The 15204-nt window shown below is 51.4% G+C and overlaps 2 protein-coding genes across 2 annotated transcripts in view; one reads left to right on the forward strand and one right to left on the reverse strand.

Moving 5' to 3' along the window:
• Positions 1-5522, reverse strand: part of Nol9 (nucleolar protein 9) — a 16035-nt gene extending 10513 nt beyond the window's left edge. Inside the window, exons 1-4 of the mRNA XM_013031641.1 lie at positions 5166-5522; positions 5007-5087; positions 2860-3079; positions 2100-2227 (exon numbers count right to left, since the gene is read on the reverse strand). Coding sequence (XP_012887095.1) covers positions 2100-2227; positions 2860-3079; positions 5007-5087; positions 5166-5522 — 786 coding nt within the window. The remainder of the gene's footprint in view (positions 1-2099; positions 2228-2859; positions 3080-5006; positions 5088-5165) is intronic.
• A 1287-nt stretch (positions 5523-6809) lies between these two features.
• LOC105997278 (taste receptor type 1 member 1) lies at positions 6810-15144 on the forward strand. The gene is made up of 6 exons (XM_013031652.1): positions 6810-7000; positions 8198-8504; positions 8816-9577; positions 11145-11357; positions 11775-11895; positions 14213-15144. Exons 1-6 carry the CDS (start codon positions 6810-6812, stop codon positions 15142-15144), a joined length of 2526 nt encoding a protein of 841 aa, XP_012887106.1.
• The last annotated feature ends 60 nt before the right edge of the window (positions 15145-15204 follow it).

Here is a 15204-nt window from a genome sequence, read left to right on the forward strand (position 1 = left end):
AAAAAAAAAAAAAGAGATAATTACAAAGTGTAAATCTGATCCTTCCCTCTCTCCCCCACAGCTACAAAATTCATCAGCAAGTCACTATCAACTCCATTCTGAAGTCATCTATGTCTGCTTCCACAGTTCATACTTCCTCCCAAGCCGCTGTCACTCCTGCAGAAGGCTCCAGAGAAAGACATGGCATGCCATTCACCGAGCACCACGGCCCACACCTCTGCTGCCAGCACCGGAGGGGTAGGAGGCAGAAGATCTGAGGTTTGAGGCAACCTAGTAAGACTTTCCAAAAACACCCTGCCAGGCAGGGTCAGTAGCTTACACCTGTAATCCTCGCTACTCCAGGAGGCTAAAAACCTGGAGGAATGATCATTTGGAGCCAGCCCAGGCAAAAAATCAGGGTGGTGTGACAAGAGGTAGAGCACCAACCATGAGCAAGAAAATCAGGTGTGCCAGGTCCTGAGTTCAAGTCCTGGTACCAATACCCAAAAAAAATTTTTTTTTAAGTTAAGAGAAATTCCAAAAACATAAAACAAAAGTTAAAGTGACAGGCAGAGTTGAAGGGCTCTCCTCAGCTCCAAACTCACAGATCACTGACAGTTGGTGTCCCCTGCCAGACGGTTAACAGGCCACCTCCCTGTCAGCACAGACAAACAGCTTGCTTAGCTCCGCCCCCATCTGTAATTCTCCCTTACATCTACTGTCCACTAATCCTGAAGCAGTGGCACTGTGGCTCAAGTGGTAGAGCGCTAGCCTTGAGCTGAAGAGCTGAGGGACAGCGCTCAGGCCCAGAGTTCAGGCCCCATGACCGGACCCAAAAAAAAAAAGGAAAAAGAAAAGAAAATTAAGATAACCATTAACGAAGTTCAATGGTTTTTTTGTTTGTATTTTGCCAACCACAAAATGATGCGCTGCAATGTTTTGCTTTTGAAAGTGGGATTAGAACTCAGGATTGGAAGAAGTCCTGTGGCTCAAGTGCTAGATTGCTAGCTTTGAGCACAAAGAGGATCAGGGACAGCACCCAGGCCCTGAGTTCAAGCCCCCGGTCTGGGGGGAAAAACAAAAAAAGGAACACAGGACCTTGCATTTGCCAAGGCAGGTTATTCTACCACCTGAGCCACACACCCTGCCCCCACCTTGTTTTGAGACAAGATCTCCAATATAGTTAAGCCTGGACTCAAATTCATGATCCTCCTGCCTCTCAAGGTATGGGCACCCACATCTGCCTGAAACAGCGACTTTTCTGTCAGTCATGGGGCTTGAAGTCAGGGCCTGGGTGTTGTCTCTGAGCTCTTTTGTGTCTTTCCCTTTTTGGTTCTGGGGATCAAACCAGGACATTGCACTAGCTAGGCAGGTGCTTTGCCACTGAGCTACATCCCAGCACTCTGAGCTCTTTTGCTCAAAGCTAGCCCTCTACCACTTTGAGCCACTGTGCCATTTCCAGTATTCTGGTGGTTAATTGGAGAGGCTTCAAACCACAATTCTCAGATCTCAGCCTCACAAATAGCTAGGATTATAGGCATGAGCCACCAGCACCCAGCTGAAAAAGTGACTTGCACTGCCCCTGAGCCTCTTTTGCTCAAGGCTAGCACTCTACCACTTGAGCCACAGTGCCATTTCTGGCTTTTACTGTTTATATGGTACTGAGGAATCGAACCCAGGGCCTCATGCATGCTAGGCAAGCACTCTACCACTAAGCCACATTCCCAAACTCCCCCCCCGCCCCCCCACCTTTTTAATAAATGTGCATATACAGGAGCTTGAATTCAGGGCCAGGGTGTTCTCCCTTAGCTTTTTTTGCTCAAAGCTGGTGCTCTACCACTGGAGCCACAGCTCCACTTCCGGCTTTTCACTGGTTAAATGAAAATAAAGAGTCTCACAGACTTCTGCCAGGGCCGGCTTCAAATCAAGACCCTCAGATCTCACCTCCTGAAGAGCCATGGTTATAGGCATGGGCCACTGGCTCTTGGCTAGACTGTTTCTTGACTATAGACCTATCCCACTAACAGGACAGACTGATTCAAAGAGAACACTTTATAGAGCAAGTTAGCTCGACTGTTTTGACACAAGTAATTAGCAAAACTGAATGAAACTGATTTTACCTCTTGCATGAAAACGCAAGATAAACCTGGAAAGCTGGTAATGAAGTTTACAGTGGAGTTTTTCAGCTGTTCTAGCATCACAAGGGAACACAGAGGAGAAAAATTCTTTATCGACCAAGATCTGTCCTCTGCAAAGAGAAAAATAAATCACCTCAGACGCAGAAACTCCACTAAATTCTCTGCCGTTCAGAGCTCCTAGCTTCTCTGCTAAAAGGCAAGCTGACAGTAGCTAATCCTGTTCTACAGCCCTTTTCAGAAGGCTACATTGCACAGTAACAGTGACTTTTTTCCACATTTAGTTTGAGAAGCCATTTAATACAACATTCATGGCTTCAGAAAATTTTTATTACATTAAAAAGTACTAAAAATAACAGTACCTTAATGCCTACAAAAGGACCCTTAACTTAAAATAACAGTACGTTAATGCCTATGAAGCCTTATTTGTCTGAATAGATATAGAGATCCTGGATTCCAGTTTTTTTTAGGGGTCCGGTCGTGGGGCCTGAACTCTGGGCCTGGGCGCTGTCCCTTAGCTCTTCAGCTCAAGGCTAGCACTCTACCACTTGAGCCACAGCGCCACTTCCGGCTTTTTCTTTTTGCTTATGTGGTGCTGAGGAATCAAACCCAGGGCCTCATGCATGCAAGGCAAGTGCTCTACCACTGAGCCACCTTCCCAGCCCCCTGGATTCAAGTTCTAAGCACAATGTCTAAACCACAGTAAGAATTTAAATACTATCAGCTACTCAGTTCTTTTCTTTACCTAGGTTAAGACGAGATCTGACCAAAGCTCGGAATTCCTTTTTCGTCTCTTTCTTGGTTTTCTGAGGCATGGAGTAACGAACCGCAGTGATATTCAGGAAAGCGTGTGTGAAGGTAGAGAAGAGGTCTTGGGGAGGCTGGCCTTGCCGGATGGCATAACCAAACACCTCCACCTCGCCATAGAGGCAAGTCAGGCGACACGTGCCACCGAAAGTAAACTCCTAGCAAAGAAAGAAGTAACATTATAGAACGTGTTGCAAACACTGAAGAAATGCAGACTTGCTATTCACATACCTGAAAATTACCCATTGCCAGGGGCAGATTACATTGGACTAGGTAACCAGCACACATCCTTCACTTTTCTTTTTTCGTTTCCTTTTTTTTTTTGCTGGTTATGGGGCCTGAACTCTGGGCCTGAGTGCTGTCCCTCAGCTCTTCAGCTCAAGGCTAGCGCTCTACCACTGGAGCCACAGCACCACTTGTTGTTGTTTTTTTTCTGGTTAATTGAAGTGTCTCAGGGACTTAACCTGTCCAAGCTAGTTTCAAACTGTGATCCTCAGATCTCAGCCTCCTGAGTAACTAGGATCACAGGCACCCAGTTCCTTTTTTTTTTTTTTTTGGCTAGTCTTGGGGCTTGAACTCAGGACCTGGGCACTGTCCTTAAGCTTCATTTGCTCAAGGCTAGTGTTCTACCACTTGAGCCACAGTGCCCCTTCCAGCCTTTTCTGTTTATGTAGTACTGAGGAATCAAACCCAGGGCTTCATGCATGCTAGGCAAGCACTCTACCACTAAACTACATTCCCAGCCTCCTTTACTTTTTTTGTGCATACAAGGATTTGAATTCAGGGCTTTGACTGCTTACTGGGCTGTTACTTGAGCCAGGCCTCCAAACATTTTTCCGGGAGTGGAGTCTCCCAGCCGTTTCTGCTTGGGCTGGCTTTGAACCACTATCCTCCGATCTCAAGCTCCTGAGAATCAGGATTACAGATGTAGCCACCATAACCCAGCCATACACGTTTTTTTGTTTTTTTCCCAGTCCTGGGGCTTGAACTCAGGGTCTGGGCACTGTCCCTGAGCTCTTTTACACAAGGCTAGCACTCTATCACTTCGAGCCACAGCTCCACTATGGTTTTTGAGTGGCTAATTGGAGATAGGGTTTCCCAGGGACTTTTCTGCCCCTGCTGGCTTTTTTTGTGTGTGTCGGTCAATGGGGCTTGAACTCTGGGCCTGGGCGCTATCCCTCAGCTCTTCAGCTCAAGGCGAGCGCTCTACCACTTGAGCTACAGCACCACGTCCGGTTTTCTGGTGGTTTATTGGAGATAGGAGTCTCACGGTCTTTCCTGCCCGGGCTGGCTTTGAACCGCGATCCTCCTATCTCAGCCTCCTGAGTAGCTAGGATTACAGGCGTGAGCCACCAGCGCCCGGCTCTCCTGCTGGCTTTGAACCAGGATTGTCAGATCTCTCAGCCTCCTTAGTTAGGATTACAGGTGTGAACTTCCAGGACAAGCCATATACACATTTTCAACCTCAGATCATATCCTGCGGCAGCTCCAAAGCAAGCCTGTATTTAAACTTGTTCATGCAAGTAACCCTACCTTCTCAAAAGGCTAAGAACAGTAGGTGTAAGGTCTGCAACGCAGAAAATGTTCCGAAAGACTCCTACCTCCAAAATAACGAACTAAAGACAGAGCTGGAAGCCAATTACAAGCTTGTAATCCTAGCTACTCGTGGGGCAGAGATCGAAGGGCTGAGATGCGCAGCAAGTCCAGAGACTCAATCTCCAAATAACCATCAAAAAGCTGGAGGTGGAGACTCAGGTGATGGATCGCCAGCCTAGAGCAAAACGGCTGAGGGCAGGAGGTCCCGGGTTCAAGCCCCACAAATCAACACACACACACACACACACACACACGCTAGAGACGTGGCTCAAGTGGTAGAGGGCCCTGAATCCAAACCCCGTCCTCAGCAAGGCGCCAGGCTGGCCTAGTCCCTCCGCTTCCTGCCTTTCCCTTCTCCCCGCGGGCGAGTTCGACTCCCGGCTCTGCCTCTCGCCGCAGGGTAACCCCGGGCACGCTGCAGCCGGCGTTGGCGGCGCGGGTTCGGGCGCGGACAGCCCCCCGCAGCGGCCCCGCGCACACCCCGCCTACATCCTCCACGGGCAGCAGCAGCAGCGTGCAGCCCGGGCCCAGCTGCCGCACCTGCGGGGCCCGGCGCTTCTCCCGGACGCTCTACGCGGGCGGCGGGCTGGGGAAGCGGATGCAGGGCGCGGCGGGCAGCAGGGCGCTGATCGGGAAGGGGAACGGGGCCAAGGGCCGGGCGTGGTACGCGTCGCGCGCCGGGCTGGGGGACGCGGCCTGCGGCCTCCGGGCCGCCTCGGCCTCGGGCTTCTCCCCGGCCGCGCCGGCCTCGGGCTTCTCCCCGGCCGCGCCGTCCCGCACGCCCGCGCCGCCCCGCACGCCCGCGCCGCATCGCTCCCGGCAGCCCTCGTGGGCCGCCTGGGCCTGCAGCAGCCGCCGCCGCCGCCGGTGTCGCTCGCACCGGCCTGGGGCCCGCAGTCGGAGGCGATCTCGGCGGCAGAGCACGAGCTTCGGGCGGATCTTGAAGATCTTGGACCACACGGAGCGGTAGAGCGCCCGGTTGAAGCGCCTCTCCGAATCCGCCATGCTGAGCCCCTGACGCCGGCCGAGGAGAATCTCGCGAGACTTACCGGGGTGCCTCCCGCTCCGCCCCGCGGCCTCGGGGCGGCGCGCGCCCTCTAGCGTCGGCCTCCGGAAGCACGCCGGAGGCTCTGGCCCGGAGCAGGCTCGCGAAGGCCTGGGGAGACCCCCACCCTCGCATCCCACCCGGGGCTGCACAGTATTTACATTATGCAAAGGTCCCACCCCAGCCAGCTGGACGGGGAAAGCCTGAACCCCAGGGTTAGGCCACAGAGCCACCGCTCCGGAAATCCACCTGGGATTATTTTTTTTCTGCAGAAAAAGCTCCAGGATTGGAATTTTAAACAAAATCCATCTTTGCATACGTTCTATTTGCATTCATTTGTCTTTGGGCTGAAGGGAGCGATCCTGGGCATCGCGGCCAGACTGGGATTATTCGGCTCACATTTTCAAGTGTCAGAACACAAGACTGTGGGTGGCGGTGTCCACTCAAAGCCATGTCTCATTCATTAACCTGAAGCCCAACCAAAGGGTTCTAAATGCTGCTGCTTGGCAGATTATGGTGGTGCAGGCTGCAGTCCCAGTTATTGGAGAGACTGAAGCAAAAGGAAGAGAATCGCCTGCGTTCAGAAGGTCGAGGTCAGCCTCCGGTTTAAAAAAACAACTCTAAGCCAGGTGGCTCACATCTGTAATCATAGCTATGCAGGAGGCTGAGCTCTGAGGATCACAGTTTGAATCCAACCAAGGCAGGAAAGTCTATGAAACCAATCTCCAGTTAACCAACAGAAAAGCCAGAAGTGAAGCTGTGGTTCAAGTGGTAGAGCATCAGCCTTGAGCACAAAAGCTCAGGGATGGCACTGAGGCCCAAGTTCAAGACCCCAGTACTGATACACACAGACACACACACACACACACACACACACACACACACTCCTCCATACCCTACTTCTTACCACAATAAACTTGTCCCAGCTTACCATCCCCCAAAATGCCAGCTCTCCCTTCCTGAGCCAGGTGAAGCCAAAGAGGCAACGGACCAAGAACAGAACCCACCAACATCCAGCACCACTGGGCACCACCTGGTTTGCATCCATGCCTGGGCCCTGCCCAGTTCCTGGGTGGGAGGCCAAAAGAAACAGTCTGATTTCTACAACTGTGTTCCAGTCCCACCCCTTTCAAGGGCACGAAGTCAGTTGCCTAGCATCCGGGCAGCTGCTGTGTACAGTATTTAAGTGGCTGGCCTTGTCAGAAAGTGCTGCTTGAGCATGCTGGGTACAGGGGCATCTGCTCAGCATGTTGCTCTGGGTGGTCCATCTGGTTGGCCTGCAGTTTTCCATTGCCATCTGCTGGACTTTTGACTGTCAGAGGACCGAATCCTCACCTGACTTTAGTCTCCAGGGAGATTATCTCCTCGGAGGCCTGTTCCCTCTCCACTCTGACTGTTCGCAGCAGAGACACAGACCCCAGGTGACCTTCTGTGACAGGTGAGTGAGGACTCTCACATAGTGGGTCCTGTGGCTCCAGGGCCCTTCTGTCTGCCTCTGGGCTGGGCCCAGCCCTTGAGTTGACAGCCCCAGCCCTTTCCCATCAATCCACACTTGCTCCTGCCAGGGTGATGCCTAGATCCTGCACAGTCCTGCCAACTTATACTCTGTGATCCTTTTTCTTTTTCTTGTTTTTTTTTTTTTTGAACTCAGGGTCTTTCACTTATGAGGCTACTAGGGTACCATGGAGCCTAAGTAGGTAGGATTATAGGCAAGACACGTCAGTGCCTGGTTTTGTGTATGTATTGTTTAGATTTGATTAATAGTTAAATCCAGCAAGGTGCTGGTGGCTCATGCCTATAATCCTAGCAATTCAGGAGACTGAGACCTGGAGGATTGAGTTTTGAAGCTAGCCCAGGCAGAAAAATATCTCTGAAACTTCATCTTCAATTAACTGAAAAAATGCTGAACTGGAGGTATGACTCAAGTGGTAGGGTGCCAGATGTGAGCAAGCAGCCCAGGAGAGTAGAAGGTCCTGAGCTGAAGTTCTGCTACCGGCAAGAAACAAAACAAAACAAAAACAGTGGTTTATACCAGTGGCATATACCTGTAATCCAAACTATTGAGAGCTATTTGGGATCAAGATTCTCAGGAGATCTCAGATCAAGATTTGAAATCAGCCTGGACACACAAATCTTTGAGGCTCTTCTCTCCAATTAATCAACAAAAAGGCACAGATTATGGTTGTCCCTTGTTTTGTTTTGGTTTTTTGTTCCAAGTTGGTGCTCTGTCTCATGAACTACAACTCTACTTCTAGCTTTTTTGCTGGCTATCTGAAGAGTCGCTGGGATTTTTCTACCCAGACCAACGGTCAAACTTTTGATCCTCAGATTTCAGTCTCCTGAGTAGGTAGGACTACAGGCATGAGTCACTGGTGCCTGGCTAGATTTGTCAGTTTCTTAAGTCTCCCTGTTGATATCCATAGATTCTGTTTCTGAAGAGAACTCTGAGTACATCAGCCTTTCTGCTACAGGACTTCGGAGCCTTTCAGTGATTTTATGTGTATCAGCATGGGATGCAGCATTTCTCCCGTGTACCCCCGTCCCCTGGAGCCTTGTGAACTGCAGGGTCCAGGCTGACGTGGCAGTTGTGGGTGACCTGAGGGATGTCCCAGCTCTCGCTCGGCTTTCCCCACAGACCTGACAGCTTCAATGGCCACGGCTACCACCTCTTCCAGGCCATGAGGTTTGCCATCGAGGAGATCAACAACTCCACGTCGCTGTTACCCAATGTCACGCTGGGGTATGAGCTGTACGACGTGTGCTCCGAGTCAGCCAATGTGTACGCCACGCTGAGCATGCTCGCGCTGCCAGGGACACGCTACGTAGGGATCCGAGGAAACCTGTCCCACTACTCCCCCAGGGTGATGGCCGTCATCGGACCGGACACCACCGACCACGCAGTCATCACCGCTGCTATGCTGAGCCCCTTTCTGGTGCCCCTGGTAAGCTGAGCTGCAGCGGTTTGCCAAGCAGTAGCTCCTGTGTCTCCCTTAATCCTCCGTATATCATCTCATTCCCTGGAGGAGACACGTCTGTTCCCTGCGCTCAGGATGTGGGAGTCCTCCATGTCCACTGGGCAGATTCTCACTCCTCCCCCAGGGGCGGCCTGGGAGAGGATCCTAGGCCTCTCCTTGTCCCCACCCTCCCTCCCTGTGTCCCCCACACACAGTCCAGGGCTGGGAGCTGAGGGCGGGGCTGCCCTTGAGGTCCACACTATGGATCTCACTGAATGGGGACCCCTTGCCCCCTGCAGATCAGCTATGAGGCCAGCAGCACAGCACTCAGCACAAAGCGGTTGTACCCCTCTTTTCTGCGCACCATCCCCAGCGACCAACACCAGGTAGAGATCCTGGTGTTGCTTCTGCAGAAGTTCGGCTGGCTGTGGCTCTCGCTGGTGGGCAGCCACGGTGACTATGGGCAGCTCGGTGTACAGGCGCTGGAGGAGCTGGCCACACAGCGTGGCATGTGTATTGCCTTCAAGGGCATTGTACCCGTCTCAGCCAGGGCAGGGGACAAGAGGATGGGGGATATGATGCTCCACCTGGCCCAAGCCAGGACCACTGTGGTAGTGGTTTTCTCCAACAGGCAGCTGGCTGCCGTGTTCTTTGAGTCTGTGGTATTGGCCAACCTCACTGGCAAAGTGTGGATTGGCTCAGAAGACTGGTGCATCTCCACCCATATCACCCATCTGCCTGGCATCCGGGACATTGGGACCGTGCTGGGGGTGGCCATCAAGCAGAGGGTCATCCCTGGCCTGAAGGAGTTTGAAGAGGCCTACGCTCTGTCAGAAAAGAATGGCCCTAGGCCTTGCCCTAAGGATTCCTTCTGCAGCACCAACCAGCTCTGCCGAGAGTGCCAAGCATTTGGGGTGCACGAGACGCCCAACCTGGGGGCCTTCTCCATGAGTGCTGCCTACAACTCCTATCAGGCAGTGTATGTTGTGGCTCACGGCCTCCACCAGCTCCTGGGCTGTCCTGCTGGAGCCTGCTCCAAGGAACTAGTCTACCCATGGCAGGTGAGAGTCTAGCTCCAGGCCCCCAATTTTATCTGTGAGAATGGTCCATCCTCAGATGGACAGAATGGACACATGCTGGCCATCCTATGAGCCAGTCATTTAAGGACTAGTCTTCTCTTAGACCATTCTTTTTCCCTTTTTTCTTTTTGCCAGTCCTGGAGCTTGAACTCAGGGCCTGGGCACTGTCCTTAAGCTTCTCTGTGTTCAAGGCTAGCACTCTACCATTTGAGCCACAGCACCACTTCTGACTTTTTCTGTGTATCTGGTACTGAGGAATCGAACCCAGGGCTTTATCCATGCTAGGCAAGTGCTCTGCTGCGAAGCCACCTTCCCAGACCTCATTTTCCTTTTTTCTATGCCCCAGAAACATCAAGGGATTCAAATCTCTGCAGCGCCTCTGGGTGCTGGTGGCTTGTGCTTATACTACTAGCTGCTACCCAGGAGGCTGAGATCTGAGGACTGTGGCTCAGCTTAGGCAGACAAACCCAGAGATTCTTATCTCCAACTAACCAAAAAGATGGAAATGGAGATGTAGGTGAAGTGGTAGAGTGCTATGCTTGGAGGGAAAAGCTAAGGGACAGCACCCAGACCTGGAGTTCCAGCACAAAAAATAAAAGTCTCTGCAAAGAAGTTCTTTATTTAGAGGCCTCCCCTCCAGAAACTGCTTTGGAAGGTCAGAGGGCTTTCTAGGAGAAAAAAGATCTCCTAGGAAGGAAGTACATCTTCTAGGTAGACTAGAATCATGTAGGCATGGAAGCCTGATAAACTGCTGACACTTGCTTCCTGGGCCAACTGTTTGAACTTTGGGCCCGGGTGCCATCCCTCAGCTCTTCAGCTCTACCACTTGAGCCATAGTGTCATGCCTGTTTTTTTTTTTTTTTTTAGTGCTTTATTGGAGATGTGTCTCATGGACTTTCCTGCCCGGGCTGGCTTTGAACCTTGATCCTCAGATCTCAGCCTCCTGAGTAGCGAGGATTACAGGTGTGAGCCACTGGTGCCAGGCCACTTCTGACTTTTCTGAGTAGTTTATGGGAGATAAGAGTCTCACAGACTTTCCTGTCCAGGCTGGCTTTGAACCACCATCCTCAGATCTCAGCCTCCTAAGTAGCTAGGATCACAGGCATGAACCACCGGCACCGGCACCCAGGTTTTTTTGTTTTTTTTGTTTTGTTTTTTGAGTCATGGGGTTTGAACTCTGGGCCTGGACGCTGTCCCTGAGCTCTTCAGCTCAAGGCGAGTGCTCTATCAGTTGAGCCACAGCACCACTTCTGGTTTTTTAGTGGTTTATTGGAGATAAGAGTCTCATGGACTTTCCTGCTCGGGCTGGCTTTGAACCATGATCCTCAGATCTCAGCTTCCTGAGAAGCTAAGATTACAGGTTTGAGTCACTGGTGCTCAGCTCACTCAGGTTTTTTTTATTTTTATTTTTTTGGCAGTACTGGAGTTTGAACTCAGGGATTCACACTTACTAGATTGGTGTTGTAATAGCAAGCCACACCCCCAGCCCTTCCCTGGGCCAGTGGATCTGTGTGGTTTATGGTGACTTCATGATGTCTCTTTATTCCAGCTTCTAGAGCAGATCTACAAAGTGAATTTCCTTCTACATGAGGACACTGTGACATTTGATGACAAGGGAGACCCACTCCCTGGCTATAACGTCATCACCTGGGACTGGAGTGGGCCCCAGTGGACCTTTAGAGTCATTGGCTCCTCCACCTGGTCTCCAGTCCAGTTGGACCTAAACCAGACAGAAATTCAGTGGCATGGGAAGAGCAACCAGGTAATGGAGATGAGTCTCTCGTAGTGGCTGTCTGATGGTACAGGATGTCTGCAGATAATGTGTCCCCAGATCAGGAAGGGAAGTGTCAGGCTCCCATGCTCTTCCTAGCTCTGCTGGTCCCAGATGCTGACAGACAGACACCCAGTTGACTGTTTGACTATGAACAGGGGCTTTGCTCTGGGACTAAGTGTGGAGGACAGAAGTATGGAGCTTCTGTTGTCCCTTCCACATATAAGCGGCCCCTCAATAAGGGCCTGTGCATGCAGCTGCAGATGCTTGTTGCTTCTTGTCTTTTTTCTTTTGGGTGGGGGGCGGGGGTGGTAACTGAGGATCGAACCTAGGATGCTGCACTTACTAGACTAGACAAGTACTTCGCCACTAAGCTATAGCCTAGCCCTTGCCTGTGGCTTCTTGCAGGTGCCTACGTCTGTGTGTACCTTGGACTGTCTGGAAGGGCACCATCGAGTGGTTATGGGTTTCCACCACTGTTGCTTTGAGTGTGTGCCCTGTGATGCTGGAACCTTCCTCAATAAGAGTGGTGAGTGGGGTGACCCTGCACTGCGGACAGAAAGCTCTTCCTCAAGCTCTCACCCTCCTTACATCACTTTTTTTTCTTGTCCTGACCTGGGTGCTGTCCTTGAGCCTCTTTGTGCTCAAGGCTCATGCTCTACTACTTGAGCCACAGCACCCCTTCCAGCTTTTTCTGACTAGTTTATTGGAGATCAGAGTCTCATGGGGGCTGGGAATGTGGCTCACTGGTAGAGTGCTTGCTTGCCTAGCATGCATGAAGCCCTGGGTCTGATCCTCAGTATCACATAAACTTTAGAAAAACAACCAGAAGTGGCGCTGTGGCTCAAGTGGTAGAGCGCTAGCTTTGAGCAAAAGCAGCTTAGGGACAGTACCCAGACCCTGAATTCAAGCCCCAGGACTGGCACACACAAAAAAAAGTCTCATGGATTTTCTGCTTAGGCTGGCTTCCAACAGTGCTCCTCAGATCTCAGCATCCTGAGTAGGTAGGATTATAGGCGTGAGCCACCAGTGCCTAGATTGCTCATAACCTTTATATATATATATAAAAAATTTTTTTGGTTGGTTGTGGGTCTTAAACTCTGGACGTAAGCCCTGTCCCTGCGCTCTTCAGCTCAAGGCAAGTGCGCTACCACTTGGGCCACAGTGCCACTTCTGGTTTGCTGGTGATTAATTGGAGATAAGAGTCTCAGGGACTTTTCTATCCCAGCTGGCTTTGAACCATGATCCTTAGATTTCAGCCTCCTGAGTAGCTAGGATTATAGGTGTTAGCTACTGGTGCCTGCCTATTATAATTTTCTTTTTGGGTCCAGTCATGGGCCTGAACTCTGGGCCTCGGCACTGTCCCTCAGCTCTTCAGATCAAGGCTAGCGCTCTACCGTTTGAACCACAGCACCACTTCCAGCTTTTTTTTTCCTGCTTATATGGTGCTGAGGAATCGAACCAGGGCCTCATGCATGCAAGGCAAGCGCTCTACCACTGAGCCACCTTCCCAGCCCGCTATTATAATTTTTTAACTGTATTTTTTGTCTGTTCTTTTTTTTTGGGGGGGGGTCCGGTTGTGGGGCCTGAACTCTGGGCCTGGGCACTGTCCCTCAGTTTTTCAGCTCAAGGCTAGCACTCTACCACTTGAGCCACAGCGCCACTTCTGGCTTTTTTTTCTTTTTGCTTATGTGGTGCTGGGGAATCGAACCCAGGGCCTCATGAGTGCAAGGCAAGTGCTCTACCACTGAGCCACCTTCCCAGCCCTGTCTTTTTTGTTTCTGGGGATTGAATCTAGAACTTTGCACTCGCTAGGCAAGTGCTTTGCCACTGAGCTACATCCCTGCCCATAACATTTTTTTTTTTAAGGAAAAAAAAAAAAGATCTCAGTTGGGTGCTGGCGGCTCATGCCCATCATTCACATTACAAATGTGAATTCAGATACTAGCATGTCTATAGGGGGAAATATAAGTCTGCCCAAACAGTGAAGTAAGGGTCAGTTCGGTTGCTAAGGGCTTGGCTCAGAGCTGGACACCAGGGACACAATTCTTTACTGTTTGTAGGGATTAGAATATATATAACATCTGTACTCAGAAAGTCAGGACTCAGGCACCACAGAGAAGCTCAGTAAGGTGGATTTGGTTAGTGAAAGTAGAAATGAAAATACCCTTCCTTTGGGGCTGGCTGCTCCTACTGAACCACACTCTCATTCCAAGGGCTGAGCTCCTTGTATACATTTCGTATGCAAACCCTTTTGGGATAGGAGTCATATAGACCTCATGTGTTTCCAGAATCTGCAACACAAATTGTGTGTGTGTGTGTGTGTGTGTGTAAGTGATTGGAGTTTGGGTTCAATTTCTCAGTACCACATTAACCGAAGAGGCTGGAAGTGTTGCTCAAGTGGTAAAGCCCTAGCCTTCAGCAAAAGAAGCTCAGGGACAGTGCCCAGGCCCGGAGTTCAAGCCCCAGGTCTGGAAAAAAAAAAAAAGAATTTCATGGAAATTTTCTGCCTGGGATGGCTTCGAACTGCAATCTTCAGATCTCAATCTCCTGAGTGGCTAGGCTTCCCTATTTCCCATTTTTACTCTGCTGACTTAGACTTCAGGATTTTTTTTTTTTGGTCTGGTCGTGGCGCTTGAACTCTGGGCCTGGGCACTGTCCCTCAGCTCTTCAGCTCAAAGCTAGCGCTCTACTACTTGAGCCACAGTGCCAATTCTGGCTTTTTCTGCTTATGTAGTGCTGAGGAATCGAACCCAGAGCCTCATGCATGCAAGGCAAGCGCTCTACCACTGAGCCACCTTCCCAGCCCCCAGGATTTTGTTTTTGTTTTTTTCTTTCTCGACTAGACCTCCACAGTTGCCAGCCTTGTGGGAAAGAAGAGTGGGCCCCCGCGGGAAGCCACACCTGCTTCCCACGCACTGTGGTGTTTTTGACTTGGCTTGAGCCCATCTCCTGCGTGCTGCTGACAGCGAATACACTGCTACTGCTGCTACTGATTGGGACTGCCATCCTGTTTGCTTGGCACCATGACACTCCTGTGGTGAGGTCGGCTGGGGGCAGGCTGTGCTTCCTCATGCTGGGCTCCCTGGCGGGGTGTAGCTGCAGCCTCTACAACTTCTTTGGGGAGCCCACACTGCCCAAATGTTTGCTCCGCCAGACCCTCTTTTTCCTTGGTTTCGCCATCTTTCTGTCCTGCTTGACAGTCCGCTCTTTCCAACTGGTGATCATCTTCAAGTTTTCCACCAAGGTACCCACATTCTACCATGCTTGGGTCCAAAACCATGGTGCTGGCCTGTTTGTGATGCTCAGCTCAACTGCACAGCTGCTTATCTGTCTAACTTGGCTCGCAGTGTGGACCCCACTGCCAACTAGGGAATACCAGCGCTTCCCCCAGCTGGTGGTCCTCGAGTGTACCCAGGCCAACTCACTGGGCTTCCTGCTGGCTTTCACCTACAACGGTCTCCTCTCCATCAGCGCCTTTGCCTGCAGCTACCTGTGCAAGGAACTGCCAGAGAACTACAACGAGGCCAAATGTGTCACCTTCAGCTTGCTCCTCAACTTCGTGTCCTGGATCACCTTCTTGACCATGGCGAGTATCGACCAGGGCGGGCACCTACCCGTGGTCAACGTGCTGGCAGGGCTGGCCAGCCTGAGCGGCAGCTTCAGCGGGTATTTCCTCCCGAAGTGCTACGTGATCCTCGGCCGCCCGGATCTCAATAACACCCAGCACTTCCAGGCCTCCATCCAGGACTACACGCGGCGCAGCGGCGGCACTTGATCAGCGGGGCAGGCCGGGTGGAAGGTCGAGGATCCGCGGTGGCCTGGCGGGGGAGGCCTC

Source organism: Dipodomys ordii, unplaced genomic scaffold (genome assembly GCF_000151885.1).
Source record: "Dipodomys ordii isolate 6190 unplaced genomic scaffold, Dord_2.0 Scaffold6, whole genome shotgun sequence".
In the NCBI taxonomy this organism is placed as follows: domain Eukaryota; kingdom Metazoa; phylum Chordata; class Mammalia; order Rodentia; family Heteromyidae; genus Dipodomys; species Dipodomys ordii.

Excerpts from the sequence above, each read along its gene's own strand:
- LOC105997278 (XM_013031652.1), top strand. The coding sequence starts at position 6,810 with ATGTTGCTCTGGGTGGTCCATCTGGTTGGCCTGCAGTTTTCCATTGCC. Across the intron at positions 9,578-11,144 it reads AACTAGTCTACCCATGGCAG|CTTCTAGAGCAGATCTACAA; the intron begins GTGAGAGTCTAG and ends TCTTTATTCCAG. Across the intron at positions 11,358-11,774 it reads GGCATGGGAAGAGCAACCAG|GTGCCTACGTCTGTGTGTAC; the intron begins GTAATGGAGATG and ends GGCTTCTTGCAG.